Consider the following 20,978-nt stretch of genomic DNA (forward strand, 5'->3'; position numbering starts at 1 on the left):
CACCTTACCCTGCCCTGTGAGAGCCTTGACATGCTCTCCAGCACAAAAAAAAAAGAAAAAAAAGAAAAAAAAAAAGAATAACAAAAAATAGGTAGACTTTTATAAATTTGTAAGCTTTCCGGTTTTGAGAAAGATTGGAAATCCATCCATTGTGTAACTTTCTAAAATCTGCTTTATCTAAACATGTCTAGAATCTGTCACTTGCTGAGTTCTAAATGTTGGAGGCACAGCCAAGAGAAAAAAGGACCCTCCTCCCTAAATACTGAACACTTAGTCTGGATACCATCATGTCTGATACATTCAACAGTCTGGGTGCTCCCAGCAAAATGGATGGATTCCAGATCTTTCTGAAAACCTGAATATTTTGTAAACTAGTTCAAGACATTATTTTGTGCTGGAAATCAAATCAAGACTCTCATATGTGCCAGACAGACGAAGGTGCCAGAGAACTTTACAGCCATTTCCTTAATCTGTGGAAAACTGTTCTCTCCCTCAGTGGGCACAAGATGAAGGGTGTCCACAATCCGGGGACACAACTCACAGCCTGCTCCTGCTGCTCCTAAACTCCTGTCTTCATCTCTTTGTAGGATCTGGTTGTTTTTGTTTGTTTGTTTGCTTTTGTTTTTTGATGGGGTCTCTTTGTATGGCCCTAGCTGGCCTGGAATTAGCTATAAAAACCAGGCTGGTAGTGAGTTTATAGTAATCCTCCTGCCTCTGGAGTTCACCATCACTTCCAGTCTTCCTTCTTACTTTGTATTATAATTTTCTCTACCATATCTTCCTTTCAGACATTTTTACCTTAGTAAAAAAAAAAAATCATATGTCTCAGTATTGCTTTTTTAATCACTACTCACAAGTATAAAAATTATATATATATAATATATAATTATATATTATAATTATAATATAGAAACCAAAAATATAGAAACCCTTATTGTGATTGGCGGAGCTAAGAAGAAATAATGTGTGCAGACACAGTATTGGTTTCTCAACAACTGATTTTATTGGTGATATGACCAATTCATTCAAAAACATAAATAGTTTTGCATTATATACTTCATGACAATAATTATTTAAGCAACTAAAAACATCCAGTTCCGTCTACCCTACCCAGCCAGCCTCTTCCAACTAAAATCATGAGAAGAGGAAATAAAGTCACTTAAATGAACTGTACTAGATGAACGACACAAACACATGTTTAGAAATAATAATATTCCCAGGTTTCAAAGTGAAATCTTTTTTTGTTTTGTTTTTTTAAACCTCAGCATCAGAAGAACCTAGGCAATTGACTATAAACTAATATTTTTAAATTAACTTATTTCTAACAAATGATACATATAATCTTGATTGACTTAGTAACTAGAATCCCATTTTATTTGTGAATGTGATTGCTGAAAATTCTCTATAAGGGGTTGGGGATTTAGCTCAGCGGTAGAGCGCTTGCCCTGGGTTCAGTCCCCAGCTCCAAAAAAAAAAAAAAAAAAAAAAAATGTCTATAAGAAACCTCAAGGATAGCATTAAAATTAGTGTTTACTAGAAACATGACTTCAACATGAACAAAGCCTATCTCTCCAAATGAGCTGCAATTGTACTCTTCTGGAGTCTTATGTATTCATTTCCAAGTCCCCTTTTTAGTTCTTTGAATTATTTACCCCACCGTATGAATTTCTTTTGCTTTAAGTCATATTGAAAAGCTCCAAAAATAAAATCCATTGAGTCACAGTAAACAGACACTGTACAAGCCCTGTGGCAGGCATTGGGCGCTACAGCATCCTTTGAACAAGTGCAATGCTACAAAGGTGAGGTAACAGGAAGTAGGAGGCTTCACAGCATTGACTTGAGGCTCTGGAATTCTAGAATCCTAGTTTTACTCCTGTAGAGGGGCAAACAATAAAAATAAACAATCCTCAAACTTGCCATTTAACTGAAATGGAGCACCACTACAATTAAGAGTGTTTAGATGAATAACATCAAATAGTTGATTTTTTTTTAAGAAAAAAAGTACTTGTAATTAAAAAAAAAATTTCCAGTTTTGCAAAGTTCAAGAGCTCATTGAGTATAAAGCAAATCGGGCTGGATGTGTTGACCACCGGCTACCCCAGGTTGGGGTTGCCGTTTGTTGGATCCCAAGACTACTGCTTTAACCCTGCACTTTCAAGATGGAAAAAGAAAATCTGCTGAAGTCACAGCGGCTTACCCAAATGATATGTCACCAGGTACCACTGGTTTTAGATTTAAAAGATGCCCTGTCTCATAAGTAAAAGCCTTTCTACTAAAAGGACCATTGGACAAATCTTGGTTACAAACCTAAAAAAGAAAGCAGAAGCCAGATTGTGTAGATGGCGTCAGCTGCACCGCCATCATCGCTGGTGACCCTGTGGCAAACGCATTTCTATTGGTCCAACACAAAACCCAGCTTATCTCCTGATCCTAAAACACTTCATAGCTTTGAGGCAGAAAACACACTTTCTCTGCTGAATACCTTAAAACTGTCTGATACTATGATTTTCTTCTGGATTATGAAAGTAAATGAAAGTACGTGGTAATGATTCTTATTTAAAATCAAATGGCAAGTCTTCACATTTCACTAGAATCCTGTTTAGATTTAGCTAAATATTAAGAGAAAACAAACAAACAACCCTGCACTAGAGACAAGAGAAAGAGTTGAAGAAACCCTAGACCGTTTGTCTTTTGGTGAAAACATATTATGATACCACAACTCTTTTCAAACACTTAGTGTGGACACAGGCATTTTTCTCTACTTCTTTCCCCCTCATCAAGGCCGTGAGAGAGGAGGAAACTGGCAGGTTAAGAAAAGCCAATGGGCAGATAACATGAATACTCAAGGCCAGAATGTGGCCACATGAGACACAATCGGATCCAGTAGGCAGAAACCTTAATTTCTTGGGACAAAACTTGTGCCAGGGGCTTAGCAACAGCCTTAGTAGATTCCCATCTCCCCTTGGATGCCTACTTCACCCTCCCTAATTTTTTGCACTAGTTACAGGTGACTGGTTCCCATCGAAGACCCAAAACACAGATATAGGGTCCTTAAACAGCGACATGTGTGCAGCTTGACAGTATAAGCAGTCTGGGAAGACAAGATAAGGAAAAAACTATGTATTTGTAAAATCGAGTTGATCTTCTTCTCCTTTTTAAAGAGACAACTTCTTGTTTTGTTGTCCAGCTTGGCCGATATCACTCGAGATTAAACAACTGCCCTGCTTCACAGGCACAGGTGACACACCCAGCTGGTTCTTTTTTAATAAAGGAATACTCAAAGAAGTCGGGGAACTAGAAACTGTCCTCTTGCTTTTGAAAACATGTATGTGTAGTTATAAGCGAAAATTAAGACAGAGCTATTCATGCCAAACATATTTTAAGCTCCCTGAGACCCCCTACCCAAAATCACAGCAGGAAGGAAATTATTTACAAGGATAAGTTAGAGTAAGACCAAACGTCTGTTCCAAAAAACATACAAGAGAAATCCTATCTCTGTGATTGGTTGTTGCTACAAATTTATTCCTGTCAAGAAAATTATGCTTAACGTTTTCAAGCGACTTTTGGCACAAATCAAATCTCATTTAGATTAAGTACCTGGGTTCTTTGATTAGTTCTCAAGGCTGACGCTTTTCATTGGCCTCTTTCTCAATTACCCAGAGCCTCTCTGTCCACAAAATCTTCCCCAGCCTCCAGCCATCCTAACTCCGTCCTTGCATTTACTCTAGAGCACGCAATGTATCAATCTCTCTTGTAGCTATGTTCTGTAGGATCCACGCAGCTTCCCTGACAGGAAGACTTTGAAGTCATCGCCCCAATAGGAGGACCCGATAGGAGAGAAGGGAAGCAGATGAGGGTACAGCTTGTGTGTCTTTATCTTCCCCAGGACTGCCAACAGTGCTTAGCGTTCTAAGGTCTCCAGGGCTTTATGCCTCAGATGTTCTTCCAAACACTGGAGGGCAAAGGGATCCACATCCATGTCAAACTTATTGGCAAAAAAGTGGTGTTTGCGCAGCATCCAGCTCAAGTCACCAACTCCAAAGACGCACACAGAGCGCACATGGACTCCACTGCACGGTGGATAAGGCGCGCCATTGGAAACATCGCCTTCGAAGTATTGCCACTTGACAAACCTAGCGACAGCATTCATGTCAGACAAGTCATACTTATGGCTTGAGGGGAGAGAACCAGGGACTTCAGGGATCCTTTGGATGGTGGCCCAGAGGAACTCATCCGGGCTGTATGTGTCCTGTGCCCATTCCATGAACTTTTGAATATTTTTATTTTCCAGCACATAGCCTACATATTCCCTAGTGACCACGAAATAGGCGCTGCCTGAAAAGAGAGGAGTTTTGAGTGGAGGCTGCGCCTTGACAACTCCAGTGTTTGTCAGCTTCCCGTCCACAACCGTGTATCGTTTTTTCCACCTCTCTTCCTTGTTGGGAGGCATCTTCTCAGTTTCCAGGCTGTTTTCCCCTGTGAAGGACTTGAGCTTCCTGACAATTTCCAGGTTGGTTTTAATAGGGAAATCCATACCACAAAGATTGATCAAGTACTTCCAGTTTGCATTCATTCTGTACAGGTCCTTCATGCAGTTGAGGTCAGCCTTAACCCGACTCCAGGAGGCGTATACAACACTCTCCAACTGGCTGGCCACAAAGACATTATCAAAGCAGGATGCAATGCCCTGCACCGCGGCTAAAAAGGATTCCTCTGCTTTTCTGTCCACGTGAATGCAGTAGAAATTCTGAGGCATATAGATGGCCCTCAGGAGCCTGTCAAGCATGTCAATCTTATGATGAACCACTATGGAATATGCAATTGGAAAGCCAACCTCTTCTTTAGTAAGGGGCTCCATAATATATTTGCGTGTCCTGATGAAGGAGGCGCAGTCCCGGGTCATGTTTATATAGTCATGCGGTGTCCGCCTCGGACGCTTCTTGAATTGCACTGTTAGTATCTCAAGCTTCACCTTCTGGATTTCTTCTGGGTCACCCTGTAAAACTTTGGTGCAATTAACATTGCTATTGGGATCATCTCCAGAAAGCTCCAAGTGACTGACACTAACAAATTCAGGCTTCTGATGAATTCTTACAACAGAGAAGGTAATTAGAGACAGAACAAGAACCATGAAGTAGTATTTTGTAGGATAAGAAAAAAGTCTCCTCCGAAACAAGTTTCTCAGCATTTCAAAGAACACTCAGAGGCTCCCTGGGGTGGTGGAACAATCTTCTAGGCCTTGGACGCCAGTGAGGTTTCCTCCAGTGTCCTTCTGTTGTGGCCAGATAAGTTGCCAGTTTGTAAGAGGGACAATAGAGCACCACACAGGACAGAGCTAAAAGCAAAAGAAAATATAGCAAAGAACACACTTAGTAAATGCAACTGTTTACAGCGTCTTCTCAGGCTCAAAACTATCCCCTTTGCTATGAGACCAGATTTTATTTAGAAAAAAAAAAAAAAAAAGAGGTTGTCTTAATTAGAGAATAGAGATCGCTTCATAGAAGACCCATTGTTCTCAAATTGAAGCCGGAAACTGGGGGTAAAAATAGGCACCGAACCTAAAACAAGGACGTCCTAAAATATCCTACCATAGACATCTGAGATCCCACGAGGTAACACACACCTTTATCCCAGCACCTAGGGGGCAGAGGCAAGTCTGGTCTATGTAGTGAGTTCCAGGACAACCAGGACTATAAAAAAAGAAACTGTCTCAAAAGCTGGACCTATGGCTATACAGGAGCACAGGACTCTGCAGGTCCTAAGAATCAGCACCTCTATCTTCATATCGTCACCAAGTTCCTCCTGGTGACATCAACAGGCAGAAGACGCTTGCAAGGGTCAGATCCATTCTGCCTTTTGCTGACTTAGGACGGTGACTCACTTAGAGAAAAGGTTAAGAACAATCGTGAATGTGATCCACATCTGGAAGCAAGACAATTCATTCTGCTGAGTATTCAAAATGGACTTAAAAGGCCTTGCTGAACTGAAGCCGGACTGGGGACTGGTGAGTTGGCCCCTAAATGTAATTCCATGGTGAATGTGTTCAATGGACAATACAGATTTGCATCTCCTGCATAAGCTCTGACAGATTATAAGCTCTTCCAGAAAACAATACTTGGGCTTGGAGGTGTAGCCTAGTTGGTAGAATGCCTGCCTGGCAGGCAAGAAACTTGGGATCCAATGGCCAGCACCACATAAAATCAGACACAGAGCTCATCCATAGCCCCAACGATCGGGACGTAGAGACAGAGGATCAGAAATATAAGGTCATCCCTAGAAACATAATAAGTTTGAGGCTACCTGAGTAAGAACCAAACAAACAAAAAAAGCAAAACAAAAACCAAAAAACCCTCTTCTATAAATTGCAACTTATGGTAGATCTAAATTCAAGAGCCCAACCAACTTTTAATATATAAAATGTTTATTTATTAAATAAATACTGTATAATATTTATATATACTACATAGTATATTATATTGTTTATAATCATATATATTAATTATTTATATATAAACATTTATATATGGTAAAAATAAAAGTACATTTATATAACTACATAGTATATCATACTACATAGTATATTAGTATATATAAGTATATTACAGCATACTACATATAATTAGTATATTACATACTATACTATATATACTAAATAAATACCATCAGATAACATGTGTGGTACTCAGACACATGTGGAAGGGTGAACACACACATGCCATATATATGTACTGTTTCTCAGTTGCTTTCTTACTTTTTGCAACAGGGTCTCTCATTGGCCTACAGGTGACCAAGTACGGCAGGCTGGCTAGCCAGCCAGTGCCCCGCCACCCCCCGTCCTGACTTTATCTGCCCCTCAGCACTGAGATGGCAAACTCCGCAACCACACCAGCTTTTTTTTTTTCTTTTTCTTTTCTGGTCATGGATTCTGGGGATTGAACTCGGGTTCTTAGCACTTCACTAATGGAACTAAATCCTTGCCCCATTTTAAAAAGACTTATTTTATTTTTAACTTTGTGTATAGGGGGCATGTCCACAGGAGTACAGGTGCCCACAAAGGCAATGGCATCAGATTCCCTGAGCTAGAGTTATACACAGTTATGAACCACCCAATGTAGGTGTTGGGAAACGACCATCAGTCCTTTGCAAAAGCAGCAAACTCCTTTAAGTACTGAGCCTTCTCTCCAGCCCTCCCAACCCCCACTGTGTGGTTTGCTTGTTTGTCTAAGAACAATTCTATAAACTCAATATATTATAAGCTTTTAATCCCAGCACTCAGGAGTCAGAGGCAGGTGTGAGTTCTTGGCCAGCCAAGGGTACATAATGGGACCGATTCAAAAAACAAACAAGCAAAACTAAAACAAAACAGTTGGCTCTGTAACTAAGGGTCTACTTCAAAAAAAAAAAGGTCAAAGGTCATTCATTTTACCCACACAAGATCTGAAGCAGTACTGAAGGGTGCTAGTGTGTGTATGTGCGGTGGCAGTGGAGAGTGGGGGTAGAAGTTGTCATTGTTTGGGGGACAGGTTGCCCTTGACTACTGATGATCTTCCTGCTTTAGTCAGCTTCCCAAATACTGTCTGGGACTGCAAGCATGGACCCTGATGCCTGGCTTGAAGTAAATTTCTGACATCAAAATAAACAATGCCACTTGAAAATAGTACATTAGGAAGTAATTTGTTACTACTAATAGGACAAAGTGAAATAAATAGATAACCGGTCACTCTGGATATAGCATAACATTAAGAAGGCGAATGGATGGAACTTGAGAATCATCATCCTGCGTGAGGTAACGTGGACCCAAAGGGACATACCCGGCAGGAGTCTAGCACCCCTGTCCTTTGAGAGGCTCCACCCAGCAGCAAACTCAGACAGGGGATAGAGAGACCCAGAGCCAAACAGTGGAAGGAGCTTGGGGACACTTATGGAAGAATTGGAGGATGGACTACAGGCCCCGAAGGGAATAGGAACTCCACAGGATGACCTAACCTGGTCTGTCCCTTGGGCTCAGAGTCTGAACCTCCAACCACAGAGCATACATGTGCTGGACCTAGCCACTGCTCCCCACACACATGTGTAGCAGATGTGCAGCTTGGTCTTCATGAGGGTCTCAAAGGGCTTATCCCAAAAGCTGTTGCCTGTCTGTGGGATATGTACTTCTTTCTAGCTGGGCTGCCCTGTCTGGTGTCCGTGAGAGAGGATGTACCTAGCAGAGACTTGTGCCAAGGTGGGTGGGGGGTATCCATGAGGTACCTCTATCCTCTCAGAGGAGAAGGGGAGAGGAGAGAGGGAGAAGGATTGTGGAAGGGGGTGATGGAGGAGAGCCATGAGCAATATGTAAAGTAAATAAAAATAAATAAATAAATAAATAAATAAATAAATAAATAAAATTTTAAAAAGAAAAAGAAAAACATTCAGACTTCATTTTACCATTTAGAATCACAGGAAGTCTGAATCTGTGGAGGCTCTGATTCCTGGTGACATCCTGTACTTGCTCAGAGGGGCTATTGTGCTGCCAAGTTTCTATCGAGCCCCAGGCATCCAGCGATGATGACATGTCCCAGCAGGCTTTTCCAACAGTCTGTAAAATAGAGAGGGAAGGGAGGGAAGGCATTGATGGTGTGTGTGCTTGTCATATGTATGCCACCCAAAGGCAGCCATTCCAGTGCGTTACCCGCTGCCCCCTCCGTCAACCGCACGGCTCGCCAGGGTCGCTACAACTTCCTCTAATACTATGTTTGCGGGATTTAGGTTAAACTCTTTTTCTTTTTTTTTCTCCCCACCTCCTCCTTTGACAATCAAACCAAGGGCCTAGTGTATGCTAACTAAGATACATGGGTTAAACTTTCTAAAATAAACTCCAACATTCCCAAAATGAGTGCTATGGAATATATTAACAATCTAACTGGAAAATCCCACCCATTTTGTCCTCCCTATGAAGGCTTCCCATGCTCACTGACTTATTAGCAACAACCTCACAGGTAAGTAAGCTGTTTGCATCATTTTCTCCCAATTACCACTACTTGAAGTTTCTACTACTAATGGGGGGAGGGGGTGGTGCCTTGAGAGATGGCTTGCTGCTCTTCCAGTCAGCTTGAGTTCGGTTCCCAGCAACCATGCCAGGTGGGTCAAAACCATCTGTAACTTCAGGCTCCATACTCACACACAACCATACACAATAGACATAATTAAAAATAAAATAAGTATTAATTTTGAAATATCAATATTAACTTAGAAATATCAACAATAAACAATATTCCTCTGAGTAATCCTTGCCCCTTTTTAGTTTAGGGAAGAAGAAAAGAGTCCGTCTGACCAGTCATTAGCAGATCAGGAAGTTAACTGGACAGAGACTTCCCCCTTTCTTTTTCTCTTTCTTAGGCAGTCTCACTGTGCAGCCAAGGCCTTCTGTGACTCTGTAATCCTCCAGCCTCCATCTCTAGGGTGCTGGGATCACAGAGCTGATTAGAGACTTGAGTGACTTCTCACAACAATACAGCCTCTTTTAAAAAAATTTAAAAAGGCACTAAATAAACAGTAGTAACAAGAGAGTGGAAGGGCTGACTTCCAGAGTCAACGCTATATTACAAGATGCACATCTACAGCAACAAACACTTACAAGGCATGCAAAGAAACGGAAAAATCTGCCCCATAGCTAGGGCGAAAGTGGTCAATCCTATCCGCAAAGGCGGCCAGGCACTGGTCTTAACAGACTAATTAGTATACATCCATTCAAACAAAACAGACTAAATAACTACTACTGCTACAACATCCATTCAAACAACTTAAGAATTAAACAAAATCATGAGACAGCTAACTAAATTGAGAAAATGAGAATGTCAGTAAAAGAATTTAGTTCTTTAAAAAGGACTAACAAAAAGTCTGGAGTGGACAGGTTACAATCACTAAATGGACCTGACACGTTACCATGCCTGAACTGAGTAGAGAGATCCAAAAGCAGGGTTGAGCTGACATAAGAAAGAAGGAAGGAAGGAAGGAAGGAAGGAAGGAAAGAAAGAAAGAAAGAAAGAAAGAAAGAAAGAAAGAAAGAAAGAAAGAGAGAAAGGGAGTGGGGGGCAGGGGAAGCTTGGAGAGATAACTCAGTGGTTGGGCATACTGGCTATTCTTCCAAAGGAGCCGGATTCAATTCCCAGCATCCCCATGGCTGTAATTCCAGTTCTAGGGGATCCAACACCACCATGCAGACAAAGACAAGCAAAACAACATCCATGAAATAAAAATAAATTATAAAGACAAAAACGAAAGAAAGAAAGAAAGAAAGAAAGAAAGAAGAAAGAAAGGAAGAAAGAAAGAAAGAAAGAAAGAAAGGAGGAAAGAAAGAAAGAAAGAGTCAGTGAGGCCGAAGACAAGCTAAGTGACAAGATTCTGTCTGAGGAACAAAGGAAACAAGTATGGAACACTGACAGTCTCTGAGACTCAAGAGACAACAAGAAAAGCAAGTGTCTGGGAACATGGGCAGGGGAATCCCCGAAGAACAGAACAAAGAAAGAGGGGCATGGGAAGAAATGTTCAATAACGGCCAAAAAGCTGTACTCAAAATTGCCAAACTTTGGACATACGATGTCCTCCAGTAAGTAAATAGATAAACACACGGAGTTATAGGATCGCTAAGAGCAACAAGCTCACGGCTCAGAGACTGTAAAGTGAAATACGCACAGCCAAGACATAAAGACCTGCAGGGGCACAGCCTGAGCACAGCCATCCTTTCCACAGTGTGGGTCTCTAACGGAGGAAGCCTACACAATTGGTGATTGGGTGGGGTGATTCCTAAACAGGCTCAGTTTAAGGTGCTGGAGACGACGGTGCTGGGCAGGAGCACTCCTGGACATGCTCAGCATGTACTGTAAAGTGTGGGCTGGGAACAAAGAAAATGCTCCAAGAGTGTGTTAACATAGAAGGCTCCTCCTGAGAGAGTCCGCCTCACTTGCTGGCTAACGTGTCCACGCGATAAGGGCACATGACGATTGACAAAAGGAAGTGAGTTCAACAGAAAGAAGCCAGTTGGAAGAGATTACAAACTGTGTCTTGCCAAGTGCTTGGTATTTTGGAAAAGACAACACTATAGGGAGAGTGCTAAGATCAATATCTGTCAGAGATGTGGAAGGAGGGGGAGGACGAGTAAGCAGGGCTTGTTAAAGACCAGAGACTTTACTCCATGAGATCGTGGCTAAGAGACATTACATACCCCCTGGGATGATCAGTAATTAATATCTGAGCACCAGGGTGCAGCTCACCGGTTAAGCACTTGCCTGGTATGCATGAGGTGCTGGGTTTAATCTTCACTGTTTAATCTTCAGTGGGCAGGGGTTGGGTGTTAGTTATAACAAATATACCATACTGGGGGCTGGGGCTGCAGAGCTCAGTAGTTTAGAGTGCTTACTGCTCTTCTGGAAGACCAGGGTTTGGTTCCCTGCACCCGTTAGGCGGCTACAACCACCTGGAGCTCCAATTAAAAAAAAGATACAGCGTCCATAAAAAAGGAATAGTGCATGGTATGGTATGGAAAATACTTTTCCCTGCAATTTTTCCTGGAAACCTGAAGCTGTTTCATAGAAATCTATTAAAGTGAACTGTACCCCCTGGTTCACTGAGCTTCAGTGAATATAAACTCAAAAACTGCCAGGTATGGTGGTGAGTGCCTTTAATAGGAGTCCTCTAGGGACCGAGGCGAAGGTCTGGGCTACAAAGTAAGACCAGTCCTCAAAAAACAAGACAAAATAAAACAAGACAAAAAAAACCCACAAATGATTGTCATCAAAAATTCAATGATCAGTGAAAACATTAGAAATTAGGACAGTCCCAGAAACACTAAATTATGCTAATGTAACTATTATACAAGGGATAACAAATAGAGTCGTTTGGCTGAAATAGAAGGATGTTAGACATTAACCCAAACCCACACAAGTTAATACAACACAGCAGTGGTGGTCTACACACATAAGCATACAGATGGTTAATATATGTTCTCAATGACTTGAAGGACAATTGAACAAACTAATAATGCCTTTGATTTTGTACATTTATCACCATGGTAAATGGTGACAGCAATTCATTAAGATTTTTTCACTACTCACCCCAACTTCAACTAGTAGAGCATTCTCTTAAAGTGAGGAGACAGGAAAACAAGACATCACAGAAGGGATTTTCATGACAAACAGAAGTTGGAGAGAAACATGTATAAAACCTATGCTAACAACTTACAAAGGATTCTTTTTCTGGTTGTTGTTTGTTTGTTTGTTTTGATTTTCAAGACAGGGTTTGCCTGTGTAGCCCTGGCTGTCCTGGAACTCGATGATCTGTTGATCAGGCTAGCCTTTAACTGAGATCCACCTGCCTATGCCTCCCAAGTACTGGGATTAAAGGTACGAGCCACTACGCCCTGCTAAAGAACGCCCTGCTAAAGATTCTTAATTTGTGTGGAAAATAGAACTGAGAAGAATAAGAAAATAATTCCGAAGAGAGAAGGAAGGGAAGGCCCTGACAACAGAGGCTATGAACACGTGACTAAAACAACACAAGACTGAGCTCTGAAAACAAATTCTTGGGTTTTGTTGTTGTGTTGTTGTTGTTGTTGTTGTGTTTTAGGACCAGTAATTGGTAAAGGAAAGGGAACAAGAGAAGAATGACAAGCCTCAAGAAGAGTACATTCACTCTCTCTGGTTACAACATAAAATAAATAACCATCTGGGTCAAGGAAGGGGCATCGTGGTCCTCGATCGAGTGCTAAGGAAAACGAATGACTTTGGATGAAGAAAGGAGTTAGAAAAAAAAACCAATCAACCAACCAACCAACCAAACTCCCAAAACTGGAAGAACAGAGTGAAGCCAAATAACAGGGAAGCCCTGTGCATCCCAGCCCTCAACAGACAGAAAGGATGAGCTCTATTTACACTCTGTGTCCTCAAAAGTTTGAGGGGTTGGTGAAGGCTGGTGCACCTTTCAAGAGGTTTGGGAACTGGTTATAAAACACTTGGGTGTCAAGCCCGGCCAAGACCCAAGGTTTCCTTTCTGCAGAAGTGTCCCAGGAAAGGTGTAGTAGGTTCCCTAGCAGAAACCAGAGGGACCTAAGCAGAGGGATCTAAGCAGTGAAAGTAGATCTCACTCTAGCTCACTTGTTTGCCCTATCAGTTCCTGGAATTTTGGCTACCAATGCAAGGCAGTTTATTTACCAGGGAATCTAGACTAAACTGATCTTAGACATTAGATTATCTCTGACCTCCACGCATGCACCATGACTCATGCAGAAGGTGCACATGCACCCCCACACCCCCCCAACATGCACACACACTTGATTATGTTGACCAAAAGAGTTTGGCAGGAATGATACTGAGTGCCAATGTCAGCCCACATAGGAACACAAAGCTTCCACCTTGCTGCCTCGGAAAACGGGCTCTCCAGAAGCTCCTTTCAACATAGATTCCATGCTATGAGAAGCTACAGGGAGAAATCAGGGAGTGGGACCCCAGCCATCAGCTCCAGTCATTACAAGTGCCACAAGCAAATGGATACATCATCAGATGACTGTCACTGTTGCCACGGTCTTAACTGAACCTTGGAGCATGTGAATGAAGAATGAAATAGACGGGGCTACAGTCGAGGTGGTTTTCCTATAGCAATAAGTTAATAGAACAAACAGGAAACCATGGATCACCTAGCAAATAAAAATAGGCCGTTTTAACATTAATGACATGATAGCAAAGATGAGAACGCTCAATAGAAAGGGTAGAAGGAGTTACATAAACAAAATGACTTATGGTACAACACGGGAAAACACAGGACTTCTATACAGCATAACCCGGAGAATCACCAAGAAAATAAGAGGAACCCGAGTAGAAAGCACACTTACCCCATCAACCTATTCTCGGGAAGCTGCCCCAAACTCAGCTCTCACACAGACTGAATCCCAGAACTGTGACGCAGCAAACAGCCGAAAAGGCCCCAAGAGGGACACGTTCACAAACATAAACGGACGGGAGTGAAAATTCTTCAAAACAGTTTAAACAGCAGCAGCCCGAGGGCTGAATTTGATAGCTGCTTTGAAAACAAAGCAAAAGAAGTAAACTAAGGAACACAATTGTGGAATATGTGTTCGTGCCCTGTGTGCTAGAGTGATGGCAATCGCACCTAGCTTCCCATGGTTTGGGCTCCAGGAAATCTTGGGTCTTAGAATGTAGATACTATCAACAAAAATCCAATAAAACTATGCTCTAGGCTGTGGGATCCATCCCCCATACCAGGGAAGAAGGGAAGAGGAAGAGGGGAAGGATGAGAGGCAGAGGGAAGGAGAGAAATGAAGTTCAGTAAAGCAAGGTCAGGAGTAGTAAGTCACAGGAAATGAGTGTGGAGGGGGCACATCGCTCAACAACACCCATAACTAATCAGAGCCCCGTGGGAGCATGGTTTACCGTGCTGCTGTAAAACGAAGGCCAATTTCTACCTTTATTTAACCAAGTAACAACTATTTTCCACAGCTCAGTATGCAAGGATCAGACAGGAAAAAGTCAAGTGGGGATAAGGGTGCAAGCCGGAGCAGGGCTATTTTTACAGAAGATGCATGCAAGGTCCGCAAACCACTGATTGTCAGATCAGATTCATCTGGGAAGATGCAAGAAACATGAGAAGACAGCCAGTGCAGAAGAGGACATTTCAAAACCACAATCTATTTAATATAACCAGGACACACATCTATTTGTCAAAGTAAAAGATTCACTCCTATTGATTCCCACACAACACATTTAGGAGTGTAAGTTAATTTACAGAAAGACCACCGCACAAAGAGGGGATTGGGAACAGTAGGTATTTAAAGAAATATGCACTGTGGCTCAGGCTAGAACTTTGTTATAATTGTATGTAAGGGAGCACGGTAAAAGAGCTGTGGACATATCCACTCCATTAGGAGGAAGGATTTTTTTTAAAAAAAATATTTATTTATTTTATTTATTTGAGTACACTAGAGCTATCTTCAGACACACCAAAAGAGGGCATCTGATCCCATTTACAGATGGTTATGGGGCACCATGTGGTTGCTGGGATTTGAACTCAGGACCTCTGGAAGAGCAGTCAGTGCCCTTAACCACTGAGCCATCTCTCCAGCCCCTTAATTTTGTTTTTAAATTTTAATTTTACATTGCTGTTTAGAAAAAGAAAAAAATCCAATCAATAAATAGATAGGTAGGTAGGTAGATGATAAATAAAAATAAAATACACATGTACACAAAATATATGCACATGCCTGTATAACCACATGGGCATGCAGAGCAGGCCCCACATCTCACTGCAGCAGGAAGCATGATCTAAATCTCTCCAGTTAGCGTCTCGTCCCAGGTAATACTCTTGTGTTCAGTCTCTCTCAGGGACTGCTATGACATGAGCAGGATACCAACTCCTGTGTGCGATACCAAGCCATACAAGTGTCTCAGGATTGTAACTCTAGTGAGAAAGCCCAAAGTGCCACCAGGAGCAGGCCAAGAGACGTACATGCTGGAAACAAATAAGGGCAAGGACTGGACACATGGGTGGGGTTCTTCTTTCTTGCTATCTGCACCTTCACAGCCCTTCGTCCTTTGGGCAGGTCCATCCTTCGCCCTTCGCAGTCTTCCTAGAAGGTGGCTTCTATTACCTATTGTTGTTTGCCACTCACTGAGGTCTGCTTGGACTCTGAGGTCTCCCAGGGAAAGGGACTCTAACCACAAAGAATGCACTTCACGTGGATCTACTGCTCTCAAAATTTGTCTGGACTTTTCTGAGGCTCCCACTAAGGAAAAAAAAAATCAAGCAACACAGACTTTTTTATAAATGCAACTGGGTTGCCTTTTTGTGGTCCATTAAAAAGAGTATTTAGTTTGAATATTACAACCAAAGTCAGATTGCGTGGCAAAGAAAGGAGAGTCGAAGCAGCATCTCTTCCTCAAAGTCAGTGCCAGGCAGAGCTGATCGCTGGATGCTTGCCCAGTGAGTAAGAGGGCAGCATCTCTCTATCCCCTCGAACCTTTAATCCCAGTACTCTGAAGGCAGAGGCAGCTAATCTTTCTGAGTTCTGTGGGCCAACCTGGTCTACACGGCAAGTTCCTGGACTGTCAGGGTGGCACAGCAAGCCATTGTTTCACAAAGAAGAAAAAAGAATTGGAAACACAAACAGAAGAGAAATCATGGCGTGCTACCACTCAGCCTTTTCAAACATGAGCAGCAGCTTAGAGTAGACAGAAAACACAAGAACTCCTTAAGTCTTTAAAGCACTGCAAACACTGGAACACTAGGCATCCTTCCTCTCTTGCTTCATAGACCTTCCCAGAGGCTCTGTGATACATAATTACTCAACAGAAGGGCTGTAGAAACAAGGATTACAATACAGCTATTTTAGCTTCAGCTAAAACATACACAAAGCACTGTTGTCTTAATTTTCCCCTTCTCGCTAGCTAGCTAATATCTTATAAAAGAAATAAAGATCTCAACAAAATGAGTTTAACTTCTGTTTTGACGTAACAGGCTTACTGTTGTTATTTTCGCATAAAGAATATTTAAATACTTATTTGCTCTTATTCGTGTGTGTGCCAGTGTCCACAAAGGGTCAGAGGGTGTGGGGAGCCCTCGAGCTGGGGCTGCAAGCGGCTGTGAACTCTTTGAACTGAGCACTGGGAACCGAACTTGGATCCTTTGGGAAAGGAGCACGTGCTCACCAGTACTGAGCCATCTCTTCAGCCCCCCGGGTTGTGGTTTCTAGTGGCAGAAGTACTAATATCAAAAGATATCTATTCCACCTAAACAGAAGCTTTCAGTATTTAGAGCAAAAGAGTTGGAGTTTTGTTTCAGTCTGTATTAAAACAGATCTTAGGGCTTGGAGAGATGGCTCAGCAGTTAAGAGCACTGGTTCTCTTACAGAGGATCAGCGTTCAAGTCATGTACCCACATGACAGCTCACAACCAGTAACTCCAGTTCCACAGGACCCAGTGCCCTCTGCTGGCCTCTGTGGGCTGCAAACACCCACGTGGAGCACATGTATGCGGGGAAGCACTCGTACACATTAAAATCATCTTGTAGTTATCACCTGGTCAGTATCTACTTGCTCTGTCAAAATTAGGACTTCTCAAAGCTGGACACAATGGTATACATCTGCATAATTCTAGTACTTGAGAGGTAGATGTCAGAGAGCCAAGAGTTCAAGGCTGGTCTAGCCTACACAAGATCCAGATCCTGTCTCAGACCAAATGGCAGGAAAAAAAGAAAGGAAGGAAGAGGGAGAGAGGATAAAGAGGAAGAAGAGAAGGAGAAAGAAGAGAAGGAGGAGGAGGAAAAGGAGAGGAAGAGAAAGAAGCAAACAAAAAACCAGAAACAATCTGGACCAATAAAATGGCTCATCAGGTAAAGTGGCTTGCAATGCAAGCCTAATGCCTTGAGTTCAATACCCAGATCCAATAGTAAAAGGAGAAAACTGACTCTAAAATCTGTCCTCTGATATCCACATGCGTATTGAGGCACATGGGCACATACCCTCACAGACATGCAGCATTCGTGCACGCACACACACACAAACACCCGAAAAGTATTTAAACTTAATTTTAACACTAAGTGGAAAATGCAAATCACTTGCTCCTACTGCTACTATCATAGAACTTCTTCACTGATGGCCCAGGAGCCTTGTCTCCTGCAGGAGTCACAGAAAGTCCATTATCACCTCAACAACAGGGCACAGTGTCAGATGCATAGTTTGTGGCATATTCATGTAAACAGGTCTTTGTTGTTATTTCTTGTTTAGTAATATGGAAAAAGGTTCTGCTATGTAGATCAGATGATCTCAAACTTGTCCTTCTGCCTAAACTTCTCACCAATCAGGTTTTAAATTTTCATGTAATAAGGCTAGAAAGATGACTCATTGGTTAAGAGCAGTGGCTGCTCTTCGAGAGGACCTGGGTTCAGTTCCCAGCAACTACATGGCACTGTCAAAACAACTGTAACTCCAGTCTTAGGGGATCTAACACCATCTTCTGGCTTCTTACTGTGTGTGGTGCACTTACATGCAGAGAAAACAGTGATACTTTAAAAAAATAAGTCTTTGAAAATAATTAAATTGCCATGTTACATCTATACCATGTAAAGACTTCATTTTTATTTTTAAGAATGTACCTTTATGTGTATGTGTGTGGGGGGGTTTATACATGTGCCCACAGAGGCCAGAGGCATTAGATCTCTTAGAACTATGGAGTTACAGGTGGTTGTGAGCCACACTTCATGTAGGTGCTGGAGACCAAACTCAAGTCCACTGGAAGCACGGACTATGTTCTCAACCACTGAGCCACCTTTCTACCTTCAGAGACATCTTGTTTTTTGTTTGTTTGTTTGTTTGTTTGTTTGTTTGTTTGTTTGTTTTTTCCCTCGGAGCTGGGGACTGAACCCAGGGCCTTGCACTCACTAGGCAAGCGCTCTACCGCTGAGCTAAATCCCCAACCCAGAGGACGACATCTTAAAATAATTTTTAAGATAATGATGAAACTAAGACATAGAAAGTTGAGCAATCAGGTTTTCAATATAGCTGCTTTAGCCAGATGTGATGGAGCCTGCTTTTAATCCCAGCAGAGGCAGGGGAATCTCTGAGTTCAATACCTGACTGATCCATAGAGGGAGTTTCATGACAGCCAGGACTACACAGAGAGACTGTCTCAAAAAACAAAACGGAACCAAACCACCACCACCACCACCACAACAACAACAACAAAACAAACAAAGCCAAAATACACAAGCAAGCAAGCAGCCAGTGTGTCTCATAAACCTTGAGAGGAACCGCAGTGATGGAGATTTGGTTTGGTTTTCCTCACTGCTTTCTTGGTACAGTTCTAGTCTCTGTCATATATATATATATGACATATATATATGGCCCTGGGTTCGGTCCCCAGCTCCGAGGGAAAAAACAAAAACAAAAAAAAACAAAAAAAAAAAAAAAAACAAAAAAACAAGATGTCTCTGAAGGTAGAAAGGTGGCTCAGTGGATATATATATATCCTATTCTAGAATACTTGGTGGGCATTAGTGATACAGGAATGCCTTAACTAACTTTCGCTGAGATAAAATTAGGCTTCAAATGTATATCACTTACAGAAGAAAATCCAGCCCTCATGGCTGAACTAAAGGCAGGGAGAATTCTCTAGAAATCTTCCTTATTCATTTCAGAACGGAGACTAAATGTCACTTGGGGAATTAGTGGGCAGTCCTCACTCTCCCCCTTGTCTCAGCACAGTCCCCGAAGGGCAGAGCTATGAGCACCAGCAGAGAGTGATGCATCTCTGCTGCCCACAAGGTTTGCAGGAAAGATGAGGCAGTCCCCAGGGGATGCACAGAAGGAAGGGGGAGCGGGAGGGGGTGGCGCTTGTAGGAAGGACTTCCAGCTGGTTCACAGGCTAATCACAGGTGACTTTCTCACCAAAGGGGAGGGCTGAGGGCTGAGGAGATAAGGCATTCCCTCATGTTATGTCTGGTCAGGAAGTAGAGGCCTCAGGCAAGGGACACGGGAAGGAAGTAGAGTCTGGTGCACAGTCAGCCGACAGGAAGGTGAGTAAGAGGTAATGCAATTTATCTTCATGTGGTGTAACCTGGCTTGCTTCTTAACGCAGCAGCTGTGTGTGGTAGGAGGGTGAGAAAGGGAGTCTCTCCCCCCACACCCACTCCTTACAAAAGGTGCACACTTGAGAAGCAGGCTACAGTTTGCAGAAGCATAGCCGCCTGACTCCAGAGCCAACTCTGCTCTGCCCCAGGCTCCTCCAGGCTCCCTTACCTGTGAAATGAATAATGGCAGCTGGGCCCAGATTTACCTTTCATCCCAGCACAGAAGAGGCTGGATGGATTCATAGAGAGGTGGATCTCTATGAATTCAAGGCCTGCCTGGTCTACATAGACCAATGTAATAATGAAAGTGTTCAGACCTTTTCCTAAATGGGAAGAAATTAAGGAAGAATGAAGACACTGCTCTGAAAAAAAAATTCTTTACAAGCAGCAAGTACAGAGAAACCATAAAATAGGCTTTGTCTTCCAGATGCCTGTGTCTCTGTGTCTAACTCTCTCTCTCTCTCTCTCTCTCTCTCTCTCTCTCTCTCTCTCTGCCTCTCTCTCTGCCTCTCTCTCTCTCATGTACACACACACACACACACACACACACACACACACACACAGAGATCAAAGATGAAAGAAAGCTGGTGCTGTATGAGTCCTTCTCCTGAGGAGAGTCCACTGGCATCAGCACACTTGCAGAGACCCTCTTATCACAGCGGGACCTCCCTTGGACTCCACTGAGTGTAGAGACTACAGTAGAGAATGGTCAAAGCCCAGGATAAGGGGAATTGTGGAATTAGGAGCAGGTTTTCCCACTCGATTCAAAGGGGACTTTGAGATTTAATATAACACTGTTTTCTACAGCAAAAGCCCCTTCCCCCAATCCTGGCTCTATTTTCCCATTACTAATATCCTTTACCAAAGCTCTCTTTCAAGTTAAAATTTTGTGCTAGAAATACACATGACTTTAACTATAGCAATTTCATACATTTCAAGCACTCCCTTGAAAGCCAAAGGAAGCCCGTAAGTACCCATTTAAGTACCAAAGAGATATTACATTAGAAGAGAGAAACAAAATGTGTTCTGTTAACAGAGTGGAATGGTATTCAACTTTAAAGAAATGAAGTCACACTCTGTAACACTGATGACCCCAAGGTTAACTGAACTGCAAAGACACAAAAAGACAGATTCTCTCAGATCCCAGTTGTACAAGGTACTAGAGTAGCCAAAGTAGTACCAGACAGCAGCACATATCTGTCTGTCTACCAATCATCTGTCTGTCTATCCACCTACCTACCTCTCTGTAGTGCTGGGGGACTCAAGCCCAAAGCTGTCTTACTCATGCTAGGCAAGGGTCAGTCCCAGAGCATGTAACTGAGAAACATATTTTAAGTGACTTTTCCTCAGACACTGAAGGGAATTA

General features: G+C 42.4%; 1 protein-coding gene across 6 annotated transcripts in view; it reads right to left on the reverse strand.

The window, feature by feature from the left end:
- Nucleotides 1–980: 980 nt before the first annotated feature.
- Gcnt1 (glucosaminyl (N-acetyl) transferase 1) overlaps nucleotides 981–20,978 on the reverse strand; it is a 37,393-nt gene continuing 17,395 nt past the window's right edge. For 5 of the 6 annotated variants that reach the window (XM_039089301.2, XM_006231147.4, XM_039089295.2 and 2 more), the window contains 2 exons: nucleotides 8,428–8,578; nucleotides 981–5,335 (listed from right to left, as the gene is read on the reverse strand). In XM_039089301.2, coding sequence (XP_038945229.1) covers nucleotides 3,902–5,188 — 1,287 coding nt within the window. In that variant the 5' untranslated portion in view covers nucleotides 5,189–5,335; nucleotides 8,428–8,578 and the 3' untranslated portion in view covers nucleotides 981–3,901. Of the gene's footprint in view, nucleotides 5,986–8,427; nucleotides 8,579–20,978 lie in introns of those variants that run through there. The other variant, NM_022276.2, reaches the window with a different exon arrangement.

Source organism: Rattus norvegicus, chromosome 1 (genome assembly GCF_036323735.1).
Source record: "Rattus norvegicus strain BN/NHsdMcwi chromosome 1, GRCr8, whole genome shotgun sequence".
Lineage (NCBI taxonomy): Eukaryota > Metazoa > Chordata > Mammalia > Rodentia > Muridae > Rattus > Rattus norvegicus.